This window comes from Schistocerca serialis, chromosome 4 (assembly GCF_023864345.2).
Source record: "Schistocerca serialis cubense isolate TAMUIC-IGC-003099 chromosome 4, iqSchSeri2.2, whole genome shotgun sequence".
NCBI classification, from domain to species: domain Eukaryota; kingdom Metazoa; phylum Arthropoda; class Insecta; order Orthoptera; family Acrididae; genus Schistocerca; species Schistocerca serialis.
In genome coordinates, this window is record NC_064641.1 from 832,574,184 (window position 1) to 832,591,042 (window position 16,859).

Genomic DNA, 16,859 nt, shown 5'->3' on the forward strand with positions numbered 1-16,859 from the left:
TTTGTCAACAGAAAAACAAAGTGAATGCACAATTATTCCATTTCATTTGCGAATGTGTTTCATAATTTGTTTAATAAAGATTGTTTCCCTGAAATTTGGATTACAGCATTTGTTGTCCGTTTCATGGCCTGAAGTCGCTTACTGCAGGCCGGCAATATTCTCGTCGATGTGTGCATTGTGATGTACCGCTATCTTTAAAAGATTTATTGTTATAAAAAAGCATGCTACAGATCTGCTTGTGTGCCTTTCCCTTATTGTGCAGATTTGCGTTCTTCATCGTAAACACTGAGAGTATGGTTCATCAGTATTTGTTTTCGTGCATATTGTTGTTGTTGTTGGTGGTGGTGTATACATTGTCATCCAATATTGAAGTTTGTTCCGTCACATAATTTTCCTCGGTTTATATTAGACAATAGTCTTTCCATCTTCCTATCACCATACCTTCATGCATTCAGTTTCCTTACCATAATGGTTATTGGTTCATCATGAGATAATTTCCAATAATAATTGCGATCGTAAATTGATCATGCGACTCTGGTGGCAGGCAGTATGAGTATGTTTACAGTGGTCACTACAGCAATGACAAAATAAGATTGTTACAAAAATACTTGTAATTACAAAGGAGACGACTTACCTTGCTCATCGTCAGTTCTGTCATCATGTGAAAGGCCATTATGCTGGTCTGGATGGATAATTTGGAAGAGTCAAACCATGTATTCTTCCTTTTACTCATTCGTTTTCTTCACTGTCCACAATGAAATTGTAACGGTTTTTTAGCATCGAAACTGTTCTTGCGAAGTTTTACACACCTCGCACCACCACAGTCTATACAGTCTCTTCTTTTGTCATCCGGTAGTACTCCGTATTTGCGACAAAAAGTCGAACAATTTTCTGTGGGGGATAGGCATGGAATTAGATTTTTCCATATGAGAGAATCTGCCGAAGAAACATCAAGAACACCAGACATCCCACTCACTACCAACATAAATTGTCTGGGTTTCCCTAACAACTCACAAATAATTCGCAGAGGTATGTAATTTAGAACAACTAAGGGAACGACGGAAAACAGATAAAAATTACGATCACAAATAATTGATCATAACGCCTGCCAGAAGAGTTGCACGATCAATTTACGGTCACACATTCAATGTGTATCATTTGGACCACGCAACTTCGATAGGCAATCATTCTTGGAAATTATCCATTGTGAAATTCAAATATACTTTCTACCATTAATTCATATAAAATTCCTTCAACAATTCATGAACATAAAATACTTATGCCTCTAGGGTAGCATTCTTTTAAACTTAACTAACAACCCTGAAGTCAGTTAATCTTGCTTTCTATTGTTCTTCAATCTATTAACTCTTTTTTTTCTCTCTTTTCAGAAATTATCTTTTCTGTGAACTTTTTCATTTTAATCTTGTTGAATTATATTATTGTGGTGTGTGTGTCATAACACATACATTATATTTAATAATAACTGAATAAGATAATCCTCCTAACTATATATGAAATAATGAACAAAATAATACATTTTGTAGCTCATCGTGTGGCTCAAGTCTAATATCGGTGTCCTGTAAATACTCTTCTCATTGATAATATTTCTTTCTTTCTGTGTGGTGGAATAAACCTTTTATCACATCAAAATCACAGTCAGCAAGTATATAACTTCCTTCATGGGGAATTTGTATTATTCTGTATGGTCCAGTATATAAATACTGCCATTTGTTATTGAACTTTTTCTTTATCAAGGCCTTTGGATGGTTTCTCAACAATATTTCTTCTCCAACAGAATAGGTTCTTATCTTTTGTACATTTTTATCGGATTTTGCTTTTCATAATTGAGCTTTAAGTTGTAGATTTAAGTAAACTTTCAAGATGTCCTCAAGGGATGTCAGGAAGCGAGCACAACAGATTTTCTGAATTAACTCATCCAAATTCTCAGGTATTGTCTGTACTGGTATGATTATCTTGTTTATCTCTCTGGTGTCGAGAACTAATCTGACGTCACAGTTGACTTTGAGGACCACCAAAAGAGGGCTACAATTTTCAGTATGAGGGGCTCTGTAATTCCCCACTCTAACATTTTGTTAATTTCTTTCTTGACTGCCTCTCTCTTTGACCAAGGAACAGAATAGGAAGTACGACAAAAAGATTCATAAGGATATGTCTTAATGTCGTATTCGAAACCTTTGATTATTCTGAGACGTTTGCTAAATATGGGCAGATAATTATGTAACAAGCAACACAAATCATCTTGTTGACATGCAGATAGTATTCGGATTCAGAGATTTTCTCCTGAAGTGTAACTTGACTTATTTCTTCTCCTGTATATTCAATATAGAAAATATCATCAACTAAATTACAGTCAGTACCAATATAGCTAACCATTAACTTCATGCAATACTGATCCAGGACTACTTTGCCCTTAATCACAGAGACTGTCAAAATGTCGCCATCAGAGTCCAAGGTACGTGTTCCTTCTTTTAAATTGATGACTGCTCCAGCATCACACAAAAAATCTAGACCCCAAACACATGGTACTGTCATTCTTGAAACAATTAAGAAGGTACTTTCTATTGAAGCCCCCTGCATCATGATGTTGCTTGTGCCTGCTTTGAGACCTTTTGTGCTTTTGCACTAAATGCTCCAGATACAGTACATGCAGTAACAGGAAATGTAAGCACTTTTGCTCCTCGGCTAATTTGTTTGAAACAATTGCTTCATTACGCTAATGGTTGCTCCAGTATCAATCAAAATTTCAACATCAATACCATTTATTACTGCTTGAACTACTGCCTGCAAAATTCATCCACACTTATTCGAAATGTAAGGTGTTTCTTCAATCAGTTCCCCCCTTGGGTCCAGATCGTCATTATACCTCAGTACATTCACCTTAAAATGATGCCTGCCCTCCTCATCCTCTCCAGTCATCCTAGGAAGGCTTTCGGTGACCAGTTCTAGTTTAATCTTTCAATAGACGTCATGTTTGGTGGTTCATGTACTTCAACAATGCGTACAGTATGGTCGGAATTTGGTGGTTGTTCCCTTCGTGACTTTATTGCTCCGTTACCAAGTGGTATCGGTCCTTGTGGTTGTTGAGTTGTATTTGCATCTACCCATCGAACTTCAGGTGTCGAAAGGTCTTTCCAAGGTTGTATACTATCAGGATTGTCTTCTGGGTATATATCACATCTGTGTGAATTACCATACTGATTATTCGAATCATGCTGTCTGTGCTTAAGATTTGGTTTTCCAGTACTAATCTGATTCACCTGATTATTATTATTTCCATAGGTTTCTGTAGTATAATAGGTGTTACGTTTATATTGATTATTATTGTTGGCTTTACTATAGACATAAGATGTCGCTTGTCCTCCTTCATGTAGTATAGGTATAGGATTTCTATCTCAGTTGTCATTATTGTTATTATTATTATGTTGTTGTTGTTGTTGTTGTGAGGTATATATTTGATTATTATTCCGCACTAGGGCATCTTCAAGTATCATATTGATCGAATCGACCACAGACAGGAAATGTTCCACATCATAGTCAGGGACATTTATAAGTTTCTCACGTATATGAATAGGTAATCTTTCTTTCAAAATATGTATCACTTCTCTATGGGAAATAGGATCACTCCAGTACCTCATTTTATTAATGTATTTCTCAAAATACTGTCTTAATGAACCTCGTTTACTATTATAAAACACCGGTTGATACACCTCGTTTCGTAGCCTCTCTTGTTTGCTACTCGACTAGTATTTTGCTAGGAAAAGTTGTTCAAACTCCTCACATGTATTGCAATTCTCACTCGCTTCTGCAGCCCACAGTGCTGCCTCAGCTGTGATCTTGAACACAGTAAATTGAAGTCTATCATGTTCAGACCAACTGCGAGGAAAAATACACTTAAAATTGTTGATGATGAAAACTTTTGGATGGATGTCATCTTTTTCAGTCAAAAAGGTAGGAAACTGTCTGCTTTTGAATATGCTTGTCTCAACCTTTAAAGACGACAAGTACCCTCTTTGGACGAAAGTGCCATTTTCATTTCCATAACAGTCACAAAATTTGTCGGGTGTATTCCCACAACAGTTACATTTTACTTCACTACAGGATTTGTTATTCCTAAGCCTGTCTTTGGAATAGTAGTCTTTATTCAATACATTTCATGAAGATTTTTGTTCTAATTCTGACAATTTACAATTTGTTTCACTTTGCCACTTAGGTAATTCTTCAGTTACTTTATTTTTAATAGCCTGAAACTCACTAGAAAATAAATTGATAAGTTCCTCATTTTCAGTTTGTTTTTCCTTAACTATCTCAGCTTGTTTCAACTCAAGAGTGGTATTGGTCCTTTAAATATTTATCTATGTCCTTGCAAGTGTTTATTTCGAATTATGACATCTTTTTAGACACATTCTCAATTTGCACATTAGTCTTCAAGTAACTACTTTCACAGTTACAGATTTTACCTGACAAATCACTATGCCCCTTTGAAATAGTTTCACATTTATTCTCCATCTCATTAATTTTACCCATAAATTTCGGTATGTGGGTTAGTCATGTAATTCACTAAATTTAGTATTAATTGTTCTTCCCACTCTACTTTTAAGTTATCAAATTTCTCATTCAATTGTCTATTACCCTCTATAAGTGACTCGAACTTGTTTTTCATTGAGTAAACCCATTTGGATGTCGAATTTTTCAGTTTGGGAATCAAATTTAGCATTAATATTCTCATTTTGGGAATCATACTTCTCATATAGACGTCACATGTTTTCAGTTAACTGACGTTGCATACTCGCCATGAATTTAGTAATCATATCATCTTTAAGCTCTGTAACATTTGATGTAAGATTCACACTTTCCTGTGTAACTTTGGTATTTATACACTCCTGTACATTACTATTTCTACTTGTACTTGGGTCTGTTTCTACTGTCACCTCCACACCAATGACATTATCATCACTTGAATTATCTGATTGCTGTCCTACATTTATTACATTTGGGACTCCTTCACCAAGATTTTCCTCACTCAAATTATGCGATTGCTGTTCCATAATTGGTTCCTGAGTTACCTCCTCATGAGGATTATATCCACTTTTACTCCCCTCACACATCACTTCCAAACTCTGGGTTGCATTATCTCGTGCTCTCCTTGTTCGGGTATACATTTTCCTTAATATTTTATACACAGTTAAAATATCAGTACCTACACAACACACAAAATCATTGTATATCTTTTATACTATGTCTATCCTACCCATACCTGCAAGTATTGCACGTTAGCTGTGTCTTTCCGACGGGTTGAAGCTCATGCCTTGGGGCTGAAGTTATTACTATATCCTTTTCAGGACCCTCGTTGGGTGCCAAATATTTTACTGATGCCTCTTCTTTTAGTCATCTTCTTGTTTGTTCCAGCTTCTTGAGATCTATTGATGAAGAGAGACGATATAATAAGTTCCGTAGTGATACAATGAAGTTATGCAACAGTTGGTGATTTAACTTTTGGAACTGCCGGTTTATTGGCATTTATGGAAAGAAAAACACACTCATACTCTCATGCAGTCACGTGTAACATTTTGTGTGCGTAATGGGACTTACTGCATCGCAAATCTTTCTGATAAATTAATTAAGCTGCATTAAAGTGTTGCTAGGTAATGTAATCAACACAGTGATACGTGTCTCAATTAGAACTGAACCTCAATATTTTAAATAAACTTTCGGTTCATTTTTGTGAAAATCAGTCTCAAAATTAACTTCCAACTCAGTGCATTGTGTCCAAGCACATTGGCAAATATTGTATGCGTTTTACAGGACAGCTCAATTATGCACTGGCGTGTAACGTATTTTAAATCGAGTGCGTAAGTTTCACTTTTCCCTAATGGGCTAAACGTCTCTTTTGTAATAGCGTAATCTCACGTAAAGTCTAACTGGATCTGGATTTGTGTCCATCTGAGTCAAAATCATAAAAAATAAAATTCAGCACACAGGTGAACGAACTGTACGTGTGCACTTTTTCAGCCTTAAGTGACGACTCGTCTCAGAGTAAAAGCTGCACATAAATTCAGTTTTTTTTTATGCATACAAAACTCAGAACATCTTTATATTAAACAGGTAAATTATGGCATGTAATTACTAACTAAACATTTCTGATTCTGAATAAACGTCAAGAATTTGTATTTCATAATCAATAAAATTTATCGTCTGAAAGAAACTATTAGTTTGCTAAAACGGATTCGGATTACAGTCAACTCATGTCTGGACAATGACATCATGAATCGACACTTACTTGGAATGAACGAAATACCTGTACTGAAAAATACTGTCCGTTGAGTGGTTTACTGACTTTTACGGCAAATTTGGTACCCCTTGCATCACTACAATGTGAAAAATGATGTCTATTCAAATTTTGTGTCGTTTGCATACTAGTAGCCCTAATACTGCCACTATGAGGATGCAAATCAGATTTGCTTTAAATACACGCTGAAATGGTCATGGGCATTACACACCTTTGAGACTGGATGTATTGAATTGATACTAGTCCAGAATGTCTCTAAGATGACAAAAACTCCATTATCGGTACCACACTGACTTTGAACAGTGTCGTGTAATAGGGATACGAGAAGCTAGATGTTCCTTTCACAGTATTGCAGGAGGACTTGGCAGGAATGTAACCACTGTACTTGATTGCGGGCAGTGGTGGTCACAAAAAGATACATTTGCAAGAAGAATGATCTCCGGACAACCACATGATGCTACTGAGATGGAAGACCATTGTGTTGGATGTATGGCTATAGTGCATCGTACTGTATCTGCAGCAGCAATTTGAGCAGCAGTTGGCACCAAAGTGGCACACTGAACTGTTAGAAATTGGTTACTTCGAGGACAGATGCAAGCCATATGCCCTGTAAATTGTATTCCAATGACCCCACACCCATTTACACATCTCTGTACTTGAATATGTTTGCCTATATCAGTTTCTTTGGCACTTCAATGTATGTTACCTAGTGTCAACACCTCCAACCAGTTGTCCATAATCTTAACTTCCCATGACAATGATACCAACCACTTCCTTTACTGACTCTCCACCATCCCCACCCCTTCACCTCCTGGATCCCTACTCATCACTGTTGATGCCACCTCCCTATACACCAACATCCTTCATGACCATGGTCTTACCATTGTAGAACACTACCTTTGTCAACGTCTTAACCCACAATTACTTCTCCTTTGAAGGAAGCGTATAAAAACAAATCCATGGCACTACCATGGGAGTGTGCATGCCACAGTGTTTATGGGCCATCTAGAACCGACCTTCCTAGCCTCCCTAAACACCAAACCCCTAGTGTAGTTCAGGTGCATTGATGATATCTTCATTATCTGGACTCAGTGCCAAGACACCCTATCTTTTTTCCTTCACAAATTCAACACCTACTTTCCCATCTGCTTCACCTGGTTCTCCTCAACCCAGTGTGCCCACCTTTGTAGACATTGATGTCCTCTCCTCTGATGGCTCCACATACAACTCTGTCAACATTAAAACCACCAACAGTAACTGCATATCGACACACACCAAAAATCCCTCCTGTACAGCCTGGTCACCCACGGATGGCATATCTGCTGACAAGAACTCCCTCACCCAGTATGCTGAGGGCCTCACTAAGGCATTACAGACAGGCACTCTCTCCAGACCCAGTCTGCAAACAGTTCTCCTGTGCCATAACCCCTCACACCTGAATCCTCCAACCACTCTCAAGAACCAGCCACAAAGGAGTGACCTCTTCATTACCCAATACCACCCCGAAGTGGAACAACCGAACCACATCCTTTGCCAGGGCTTTGATTACCTATCCTCATGCCCTGAAATGAGGGGCACCCTATCTGAGATCCTTCCTGCCCATCCTAAAGTGGTGTTGTCACCCACCCAATTTCCGTAACATCCTAGTCCATCCTTATGCCACTCTCATTCCCAACCTCTTGCACAATGATCATATCCAAGTGGAAGACCCAGGTGCAAGACCTGCCTAATCCACCCACCCATCACTTCCTATTCCAGTTCTGTCACAGATTTATCCTACCACATCATGGACCGGGCCACCTGTGAAAGCATCCATGTCATTTACCAACTATGCTGTAGTCATTGCACAACTTTTTATATTGGTATGAGTACCAACCAGCTGTCTACGAGAATGAACAGCCATCACCAAACTGTGACCAAGTACACTGCCCTGTGGCAAAATGTGCAGCTGAACATAAAATGCTTGATTTTAATGGCTACTTTACTACCCGAGTTGTGCAGATCCTCCCCTCCACCACCAGCTCTTCTGAACTCAGCAGATGGGAGTTATCCTTACAACACATTGTCCGCTCCCCTAATCGTTGTGGCCTCAACCTACAGTAACGTACTGCCCCCACGTCCTCCACCCAAAGGTTTCCATCCCCTCTGTCCTCTCACCGCCACCCTATTCTTGTCTCCCACCCTCTTGATTTGCACCCTCTGCCAATGCACTCACCCAACTTTCCCCACTCCTTTCCTTTTTTGCTCCTTTTCTCCCCAATTACCCTGCCCCATAGCCTGCACCTGTTGTCATTCCAGCCCCTCCACACACTGCCAGACAGCGTTCCTCTCTCCCCCTACCCCTACACTACTATCCCTTCCCCTTCCTCACCCCCTCCATATTTCTGCTTCCATACCACATGATAGTTGCATTGTGGCCTGAGCTTCTGGAGTTGGCAGTTATGTGTACGTGGGGTGTGCTTGCTTGTGTGTATGAATGATGTGTGTTTCTGTTTTGCTGATCGAGGCTGTGGCTGAAAGCAGTATGTAAGTGTCTATTAATTGTGTCTGGCTGCAATTTAACGTGCCATCTTTACAGTAAGTAGCAATCTAACTTCTCCTACTTTGTTCATACTCCTACCTGGAGTTTCCAGTTTGAGTTTACCTAGACAGATGTATTCCCAGAATTTCATTACTCTACCTTAATTATTTCTTGGTGCTGTGATTTTTTTTATGTCAGTGTATTTGTTGCTAAATTATTCTAATGCAGAGTAATATTTTCAGTTTTACAAGTTGCAGCCATGAGAATTGGAAATTAGACTAACAGTAAGACACCAGTGCTTACTATACAGATTGTAGTTCATAGGACAGTGTGTGTACAATTTCAGAGAATGCTAATGACAGTAAACTAGGAGGTTCTAAGCCCCACAGTGCTGATTCTCATATAAAAGTGTGTGCACCAAATTTGGTCGAAATCAATCCAGCGGTTAGGAGGAGATGCTGGACATACACACACCAAGGGAGGTGGCACAGTGGTTAGCACACTGGACTCACATTTGGGAATACGATGGTTCAAACCCACTTCTGGCCATCCAGATTTAAATTTTCTGTGATTTCACTAAATCGCTCCAAGCAAATGCCAGGATGGTACATTTGAAAGGGCATGGCCGAATTCGTTCCATATCCTTGATACAATCCGAGCTTGTGCTCATCTCTAATGACCTCGATGTCTGCAGGATGTTAAACCCAATCTTCCTTCCTGTGGACACACATACACGTGCGCACCACGCACACACACACACACACACACACACACACACACACCCCTCACCCACTTCCCAATGTCCCCTCTCACCAACCTTCTTCCCCTTTCTAATCATATATTTTTGAACTTTTAATCTGTGTCATAAAATTATTTGATTAACATACTGTTAGCAGAATGCTCATAAGAGCAATTTTCCTTTAAATAGTGATGTAATATTATGTATTCTGCCCTTCTGCCGGTGGTGATTTAATACCTAAGAATACTAGGTCATCAATAAAGTTACAGTGACTAATTATAGTAATTTTTAAGTTGCTTTGGTTGAAAAATTGCTTCTGTTAACATGACTTTGGGAAAGAATTGTGGTTTATACAACGTGCTTCTTTGTCATTCAGTGGAGTGGCTGTAAGGATGCTGTCTCGTCCTTCAGGGTGTCCCTCTGTTCCACCACTTTTGGGTATGGCAATCCTGCAGAACCTCCCATCAATACTTACATGTCATGCACTGGATCTTTCACCAGGGCATTATGTTCTTGATTGCTGTGCCGCTCCTGGGAACAAAACATTGCACATAGCAAGTTTGATGAATGACAAGGTGAGGGAAGTTGTGTGTGTGTGTGTGTGTGTGTGTGTGTGTGTGTGTGTGTGTGTGTGTGTGAGAGAGAGAGAGAGAGAGAGAGAGAGAGAGAGAGAGAGAGATGGATGGTTTTTTTGTTTTGTTGTTATTCCATCCTAGATTTTCCATTGATTGATTTCACCTTGGTGAATATGTTGGATTATGCTAACATCTCTAGTATATTAGGCAACGCAAACAGGAAACTGTGGAAACACAGGTTTTAGAACTTATCTTTATCAATTGAATGATCTTTATCAATTGAATGAACCTTTTTCAAACAGAGATCTTTCTGAAATGTTAGAAATATCTTGATTCTGGTCCATTTATAGACTTCCAAGAAAGATATGATAAAGTAGAGCCTCACTAATCCAACCTCAGATGGCCCAACTCCTTGCATGTAAATAGTCTGACCATTCCATTTATTGTGTTTGTTTACATACATGGGCCACTGCTACCGTCAGTTAACTAAATGTAAACATGTGATACTGTCTTTAGTGGAGAAACTGAAAGTTCTCGAAAGGTTAGATAAAGGTGAGTATCTTCAAAGCAGTAGAGAACAGTAGCAGTAGAGAACAAAGTCAGACAGTGATGACTGATGATGAGAAAAGACTGAAAATACACAAGACTTTGAAAAAGCCTAAAAGTGAAATTCTATATAATGCTTTTTGGACATTGTTTGAGCAGGAGAGAAGAATAGGAACTCCATTGTATGGACTAATCATAAAAGAAAAGGCACTGATCTTGTATGAAAAATTAGATGCAGACAATGAAAATGAATAGCTTACAGTGAATGACAGCGGCTAAATAGGCGGGAAAAATGCCATGGCATTCAGAATGTAATTATTACTTCTGGCGAGAAGCGGTCTGCTGACAAGACTGCTGCCAATGAATTTGTTCTGAAATTTGGAAACTTGGTTCAAGAGCTTGAGATGACCCCTGATGAAGTGCATAACAGTGAAGAGTTTGACTTAAGCTAGAAAATGCTCCATACGAAGACTCTTGCTGCAAAAAGTTAGTCTGTAACAGGTACTAACTTGCCAAAGATAGAGTAATTATTATTATTTGTAGTAATGTTAGTGGCAGTCCCAGATGCCTTTGTTTGGGACTGAAAAGAAAAGAAAAGAACCAAGGACATTCAAAAACATTAATGTGATATCACTACCTGTATATTATCATAACCAAAAGTCAACATGGATGGAATTAAGTCTCTTTAAGGAATAGTTTTAAGACCAGTTGATTCCTTTCATCCCTGCCTTAAAGAGCCATATTGATATGCCACTGTGACATCTCATCCATCTGAAAATGAAGAGGGTGAAATAAAAGCTTATTTTTTTCTGCCAAAGTAACATGTTTAATCCAACCCATGCATCAGGGAGTCACTGAGTGACTGAAGAGGCAATACTGTTGAAAATGCATTGGATCAATTTTAAAGAGGGCTCAAGAAGGCAGCACCTTGTTTCAAGTGATGAAATCAATAAATATAAGAGATTTGAGCTATACAATTGCCAAAACTTGGGGAAAAATGCTGGCACCAGGACATGAAAATCTTGGCTCAAACTGTGGCCAAAAATGAATGAAAAATCAAGATGAAACATCAGAAGAAACCAGTGGAGAGAATCAAGATGAAACAGCCTGTGCAACAAGTGGTGAAAGTCAAGACGTAGACACTAGAGTGATTTTGAGGGATTTGTGAACTTTACAACCAGAAGTTGAGTCCAGTGATATGAGTGAGTGTATCAGTAATGCTGAATTTGGCTGCAAAGCAGAAGAAGAATTAACTGATGAACAAATTATTGATGTCTGTAGTTCGAACAACCCATGAGAATGAGAAAGGTGATGACGACAATGAACCTACTGCTTGGATATCACATACAGATGCTAAAAATGCATTTGAAATAGCAATTCAGTATGTCTAACAAAGCTCTACATCTACCCCAATAGACATTTTGTGGATTTGGAAATGACAGAACATCACAGCAAAATCAAGATTGTTAGGAGTGAAGCAAAAGAACATTACAGACTTTTTTCATCCTGTTCAAGAACAGAACATGATTTCTCATGTTTTAAACAGTTGAGTACAAATCAGCTGTGTGTCAATACAGTACTGTAATAAGGCATGTACAGTTGTTAAACTTTCACTCACAGTAATAGTGTCTTATTGCACAATACAGACTTATTTTACAGTACAGGTAATACAGTGTATTACACTTTTGCATAAAAATTTTTATTGTGGGAAGTTTTCTTCTCATTTTGTCAGTTTTAACATGGAGCAATATTTCAGACAGTGTTTCTAGTTGAAAATGAGAGTTGTGCTGTACTGTATTGTGATGTTACAGATCAGTGGAAGTATTCTTTGGGTAATCTGATTTTTTTGTGTTCTCACCATGCTCCTGGTCCCATTGGGGATGGATCATTCAGTACAGTTAGTATACAGTTTAGCATAACCAGAGTGTAGGTAGTGGAAAAGTTCTTAGAGGAAACAAAATTTATAGATGATGGAATTCAACCATTCAAAAAAGATAATATTGAGAAAAACATCTGGACTTAAGAACATAATAGCGTTATGGGCAGCCAGTGAGCAAGAAAAAGAGAACACGAGACTTGGACAAGAAATGCCAGAACAAGAAAACAAAAGTCAGAGGTTTGAAGAAAAAAATATCTGGACAGTAGTAGTTTTATGCAAGAGTTATTGAGTTACACCTCAGAATTTCACCATAGTTCTGAACATAGTCTAGAAAAATTAAACAAGGCCACACAGTTTATTCATCCAAAGGAAAACAATGTTGTGAAAAATGCTGTGCAGCACTTTGTAGAACTAGTCAGCCTCAGGAAAGAAAAAATTGAAATAAGAACATGTGAGCAGCAAACAATGTTGTAGTTGTAGAAAGAGAAGCAGAAGCTGATACCAAAAGCTTATAGAAAATACCAGGACAAATAAAGTTCTAAAATGCGGACCACAAATAAAACATAAGCCCTTAGTAATACCGTATGATATACCATCAGAAATGACAGCTGAAGAGCTAATTGGAAGAACTAAAGGACAAAAAGTATCCAACATATGGAACATCAAAATAAATCAGATATGTATGTTGCTACCATGTTTTAAAAAGTGAGAAAGCTCACTGAAAAAATGGCTCACCAAATACTATACATTCAGGAGCCACACAGGAAAGAAGGCTAATCGCAATTCATGCCAGTCACAGCTGAAATAAAAATGTCACCATCTTAATTAATGGTACGCCGGTCACAAAGATTGATGAAGTTTATGACATACATACCCTATCCGTAGAAATTTTAAACAGATTCATCAGATATTATGTTACTACATGTACTTTGAATTCAGTCATGGTATATATACATCTACACTATGAAAACTGCGAAGTGCATGCTAGAGGGTATGTCCCATTGTACCAGTTATTAGGGATTTTTCCTGCTCCATTCACATATGTACAGAATGTGTTCCATAAGTAATGTGACCAATTTTTTGCTGACGCAACGAAACACCACAGCGTGTTGTAACCGGCTGGGTTAAGTGGAGGAGGGTGTTAGCTTCAAAATGCTCTTTGTCTCATTCGACTTCGAGCTGCCAGAGTCAGGACATGCGTTTCCGTCAACCCCGTTTTGAGTTTATGTAACACAGCACAATGGACCATTCTGTAGAGCAACGGTACACTATAAAATTTTGCGTTAAACTTGGGAAGTTCACCACCAAAACGTTTCCATTACTTCAGCATGCCTTAGGGAATGATTGCTTGTCCAAACCACAAGTTTTCCGATGCCACAAGTTGTTCATGGAGGGCCGAAAGGAGATCACCAACGAACCTCGCAGTGGACAGCCATCAACTGCACGAGTCGACAAAAATGTGACGCATGTGCACGATTGTTTTAACTCTGACATACGGCTGAGCCTTCAATTGATAGCACAAACTCTAAACATGTCAAAAACAACCATTTTCCGCATTGTGACCGAAGATTTGAACATGAGAAAGGTGTGTGCCAAACTCGTCCCAAAAGTGTTGACCTATGAACACAAGCACATGCGAGTGCTTCGGTGCCGAGAAATGTTGGGAATGTGTGAAAATGATCCTCAATTTTTATACTTAGTTATCATTGGTGATGAGTTGTGGAATTTTTTAGTACAACCCTGAGACAAAAAGGCAGAGTTCAGAGTGGCACACCGCATCGTCGCCCCATCCCAAGAAGGCATGCATGAGCAAGTCCAGGATCAAAACCATGCTCATTGTCTTCTTTTACGTCAGAGGCATTGTTCACCACATATTCATACCTACCGGGAGTACAGTGAAATCGGCGTTCTACTTGGAAGTGCTCAAAAGACTGAAAAGGAGTGTCTTGCGCTGCCGAAGCGACATCAAGGACACGTGGAAAGTTCACCACGACAACGCGCTGAGTCACAGTGCCTTCATTGTCAATGACTTCCTGACCAGGACCAAGACCCTGTTGGTTCCCCAGCCTCCCTACAGTCCTGACCTGACTCCTGCCGACTTTTTTTTTGTTTCCTCGATTAAAAGGAGTCGTGAAAGGAAAACATTGGAACACGATTGAAAGCATCCAGGCGCATGTTACATCAGTTCCAAAGGACATTCCGGAAAAGGCATTCCAGGATGCCTTCCAGGCATGGAAACACTGCCTCTAGAAATGTATCGATGCAAGAGGGTGCCATTTTGAAAATTTTTGATTATTTGTATGAATATATTCAATAAATGATTTTTTTTTTTTTTTTATGAATTTGGTCGCATTACTTGTGGAATGCACCTTGTATTGCTCGAAGAATGGTAATTTAAATGACCCTGTGCTTGCTGTAATTAATCTAACTATGTTCTCATAACCCCAACAGGATCGACATGTAGTGGGTCGTAGTATTGTCCTAGATTCATCATTTAAAGCTGGTTCTTGAAACTTTGTAAGTTAGTTTTCTTGGTATAGTTCATATCAATCTTAAGAGTCTCCCAGTTCAGTTTCTTCAGCATATCTCTCTCTCTTTCTCTCTTTCTGTCTTTCTCTCTTTCTCTCTTTCTGTGTGTGTGTGTGTGTGTGTGTGTGTGTGTGTGTGAGAGAGAGAGAGAGAGAGAGAGAGATTGTAATTTCATTTTGAACTGTTATTTTCCTTGTAAATATGTCGTGATTGTGTTTTATTACAGGGACGGATTGTTGCTGTTGACAAGACACAGGGAAAAGTGAATATTATTAAAAGAAAATGTGAAGAGTTCTCTGTGAAATGTGTGGAAACATATGTTGGGGACACTACAAAATCAGTTCAAACCCTTGACACAAACATGTGTAAGGCAGGTGAAGATCATTCCTTGCCGCACTGCCCATTATTTCCTCCTGAATCATTTGATCGTGTCCTGTTAGATGCACCATGCAGTGCTTTGGGGCAGAGACCACAGTTACGCAATGATATCAGCATACAACAGTTACAGTCATACCCTATTCTTCAGCGTAAACTTTTCAAAGCTGTAAGTATTGCTGTGATTACATTTAGTTAGATACATAGTTTATTCTACAATCAAAACTTAAGGAGATACTTGGCAATGTGAACATGACGTGAAAATAGAACACATAATACTTAATTTACAGAAGAAGTAGGTGCTTAAGAGGTAAAGCTCATTCCACAGGTCTCTAGTGAAATGGTACTACTAAGTGTGGGATAAGTAAAAAGTAACTCATTTTTATTTATTCAGAAATACAATAGTGTGCATGAACTACTAAGAAATATATACTAAAGTTCATAAAATAATTCCCTATATTATGTAGGTGCCTTATCTTGGCATTTGAACCCCTTAGTTTAGAACTGATAGAAGTTCAAAGACTTCTGTCAGTGGTCTTTTGTGAAAAGTTGCTGCTAACAGTGCTCTTTGCAGCAGTGAATTTATATATTGATTCAAGGATCATTTCCCAATGATATAGCATTTTTCATAGTAATACAATGAAAAAATATACATCCACGTGGAATATATATGTATGCCCTTATGAGGATAGGACAGGCTGCTGGCCTTGTCATTGATGAAGGAACCATCCTAGCAGTTGATTGAAATGATTTAGGAAAACCATAGAAAGGTAAGGGTGTATGCAAAGAATGCACATTAACCACCCAATGGGGGCCAATGTGAGGCAGCTTGAAGCAGCATGAAGTATATTGCCGTGTTATCTAATGGGGCACCATACTGTGGAAACTGGATGGCAGTGCCAACCACAGTGGGTAGGTGCAACCTGCCTAGCCAAATTAAATTAAACATTCTTTGCCTACTTCGATGTGGCAGGTGGCTGGCACAGTACACTGAGGAAACAGCACTGCATGCTCACCAGCTGCCCTGTAGTCTGTCTCAAACTATTTTAAATAAACTATTTGGTGAAAAATTGTGTTACTTACAGCCTCCTTTATCAGATTCATGTTGGACTGTCTATCTTTCATTAATGATCACAGTTATTGTGATATTTCAAAGTTACATAGGCCACTGCATGAAAGTATAGTAGTTTGCAATGAAAAATAAGAGTCACTACAAGTTTATGTTTGTTGCATGTTAGATCACACTTTACTGCCTATGAAATGTAGCTAACATATACAATTAGTCTTCAGGTTTGGGAGGAGGTATATATCTTATCTCTGATCTCAAAATGATGAATTACATGTTATGCACCTGCTTCTGCTTGCGAGCCTTACAGTAGCGTGACAGA

At 38.6% G+C, this 16,859-nt stretch overlaps 1 protein-coding gene across 4 annotated transcripts in view; it reads left to right on the plus strand.

The window, feature by feature from the left end:
- The window catches only part of LOC126473444 (tRNA (cytosine(72)-C(5))-methyltransferase NSUN6), a 101,824-nt gene that overhangs the window by 50,193 nt on the left and 34,772 nt on the right, over positions 1-16,859 (plus strand). For all 4 annotated transcript variants that reach the window (XM_050100491.1, XM_050100493.1, XM_050100492.1 and 1 more), the window contains 2 exons: positions 9,944-10,142; positions 15,323-15,640. In XM_050100491.1, coding sequence (XP_049956448.1) covers positions 9,944-10,142; positions 15,323-15,640 — 517 coding nt within the window. The remainder of the gene's footprint in view (positions 1-9,943; positions 10,143-15,322; positions 15,641-16,859) is intronic.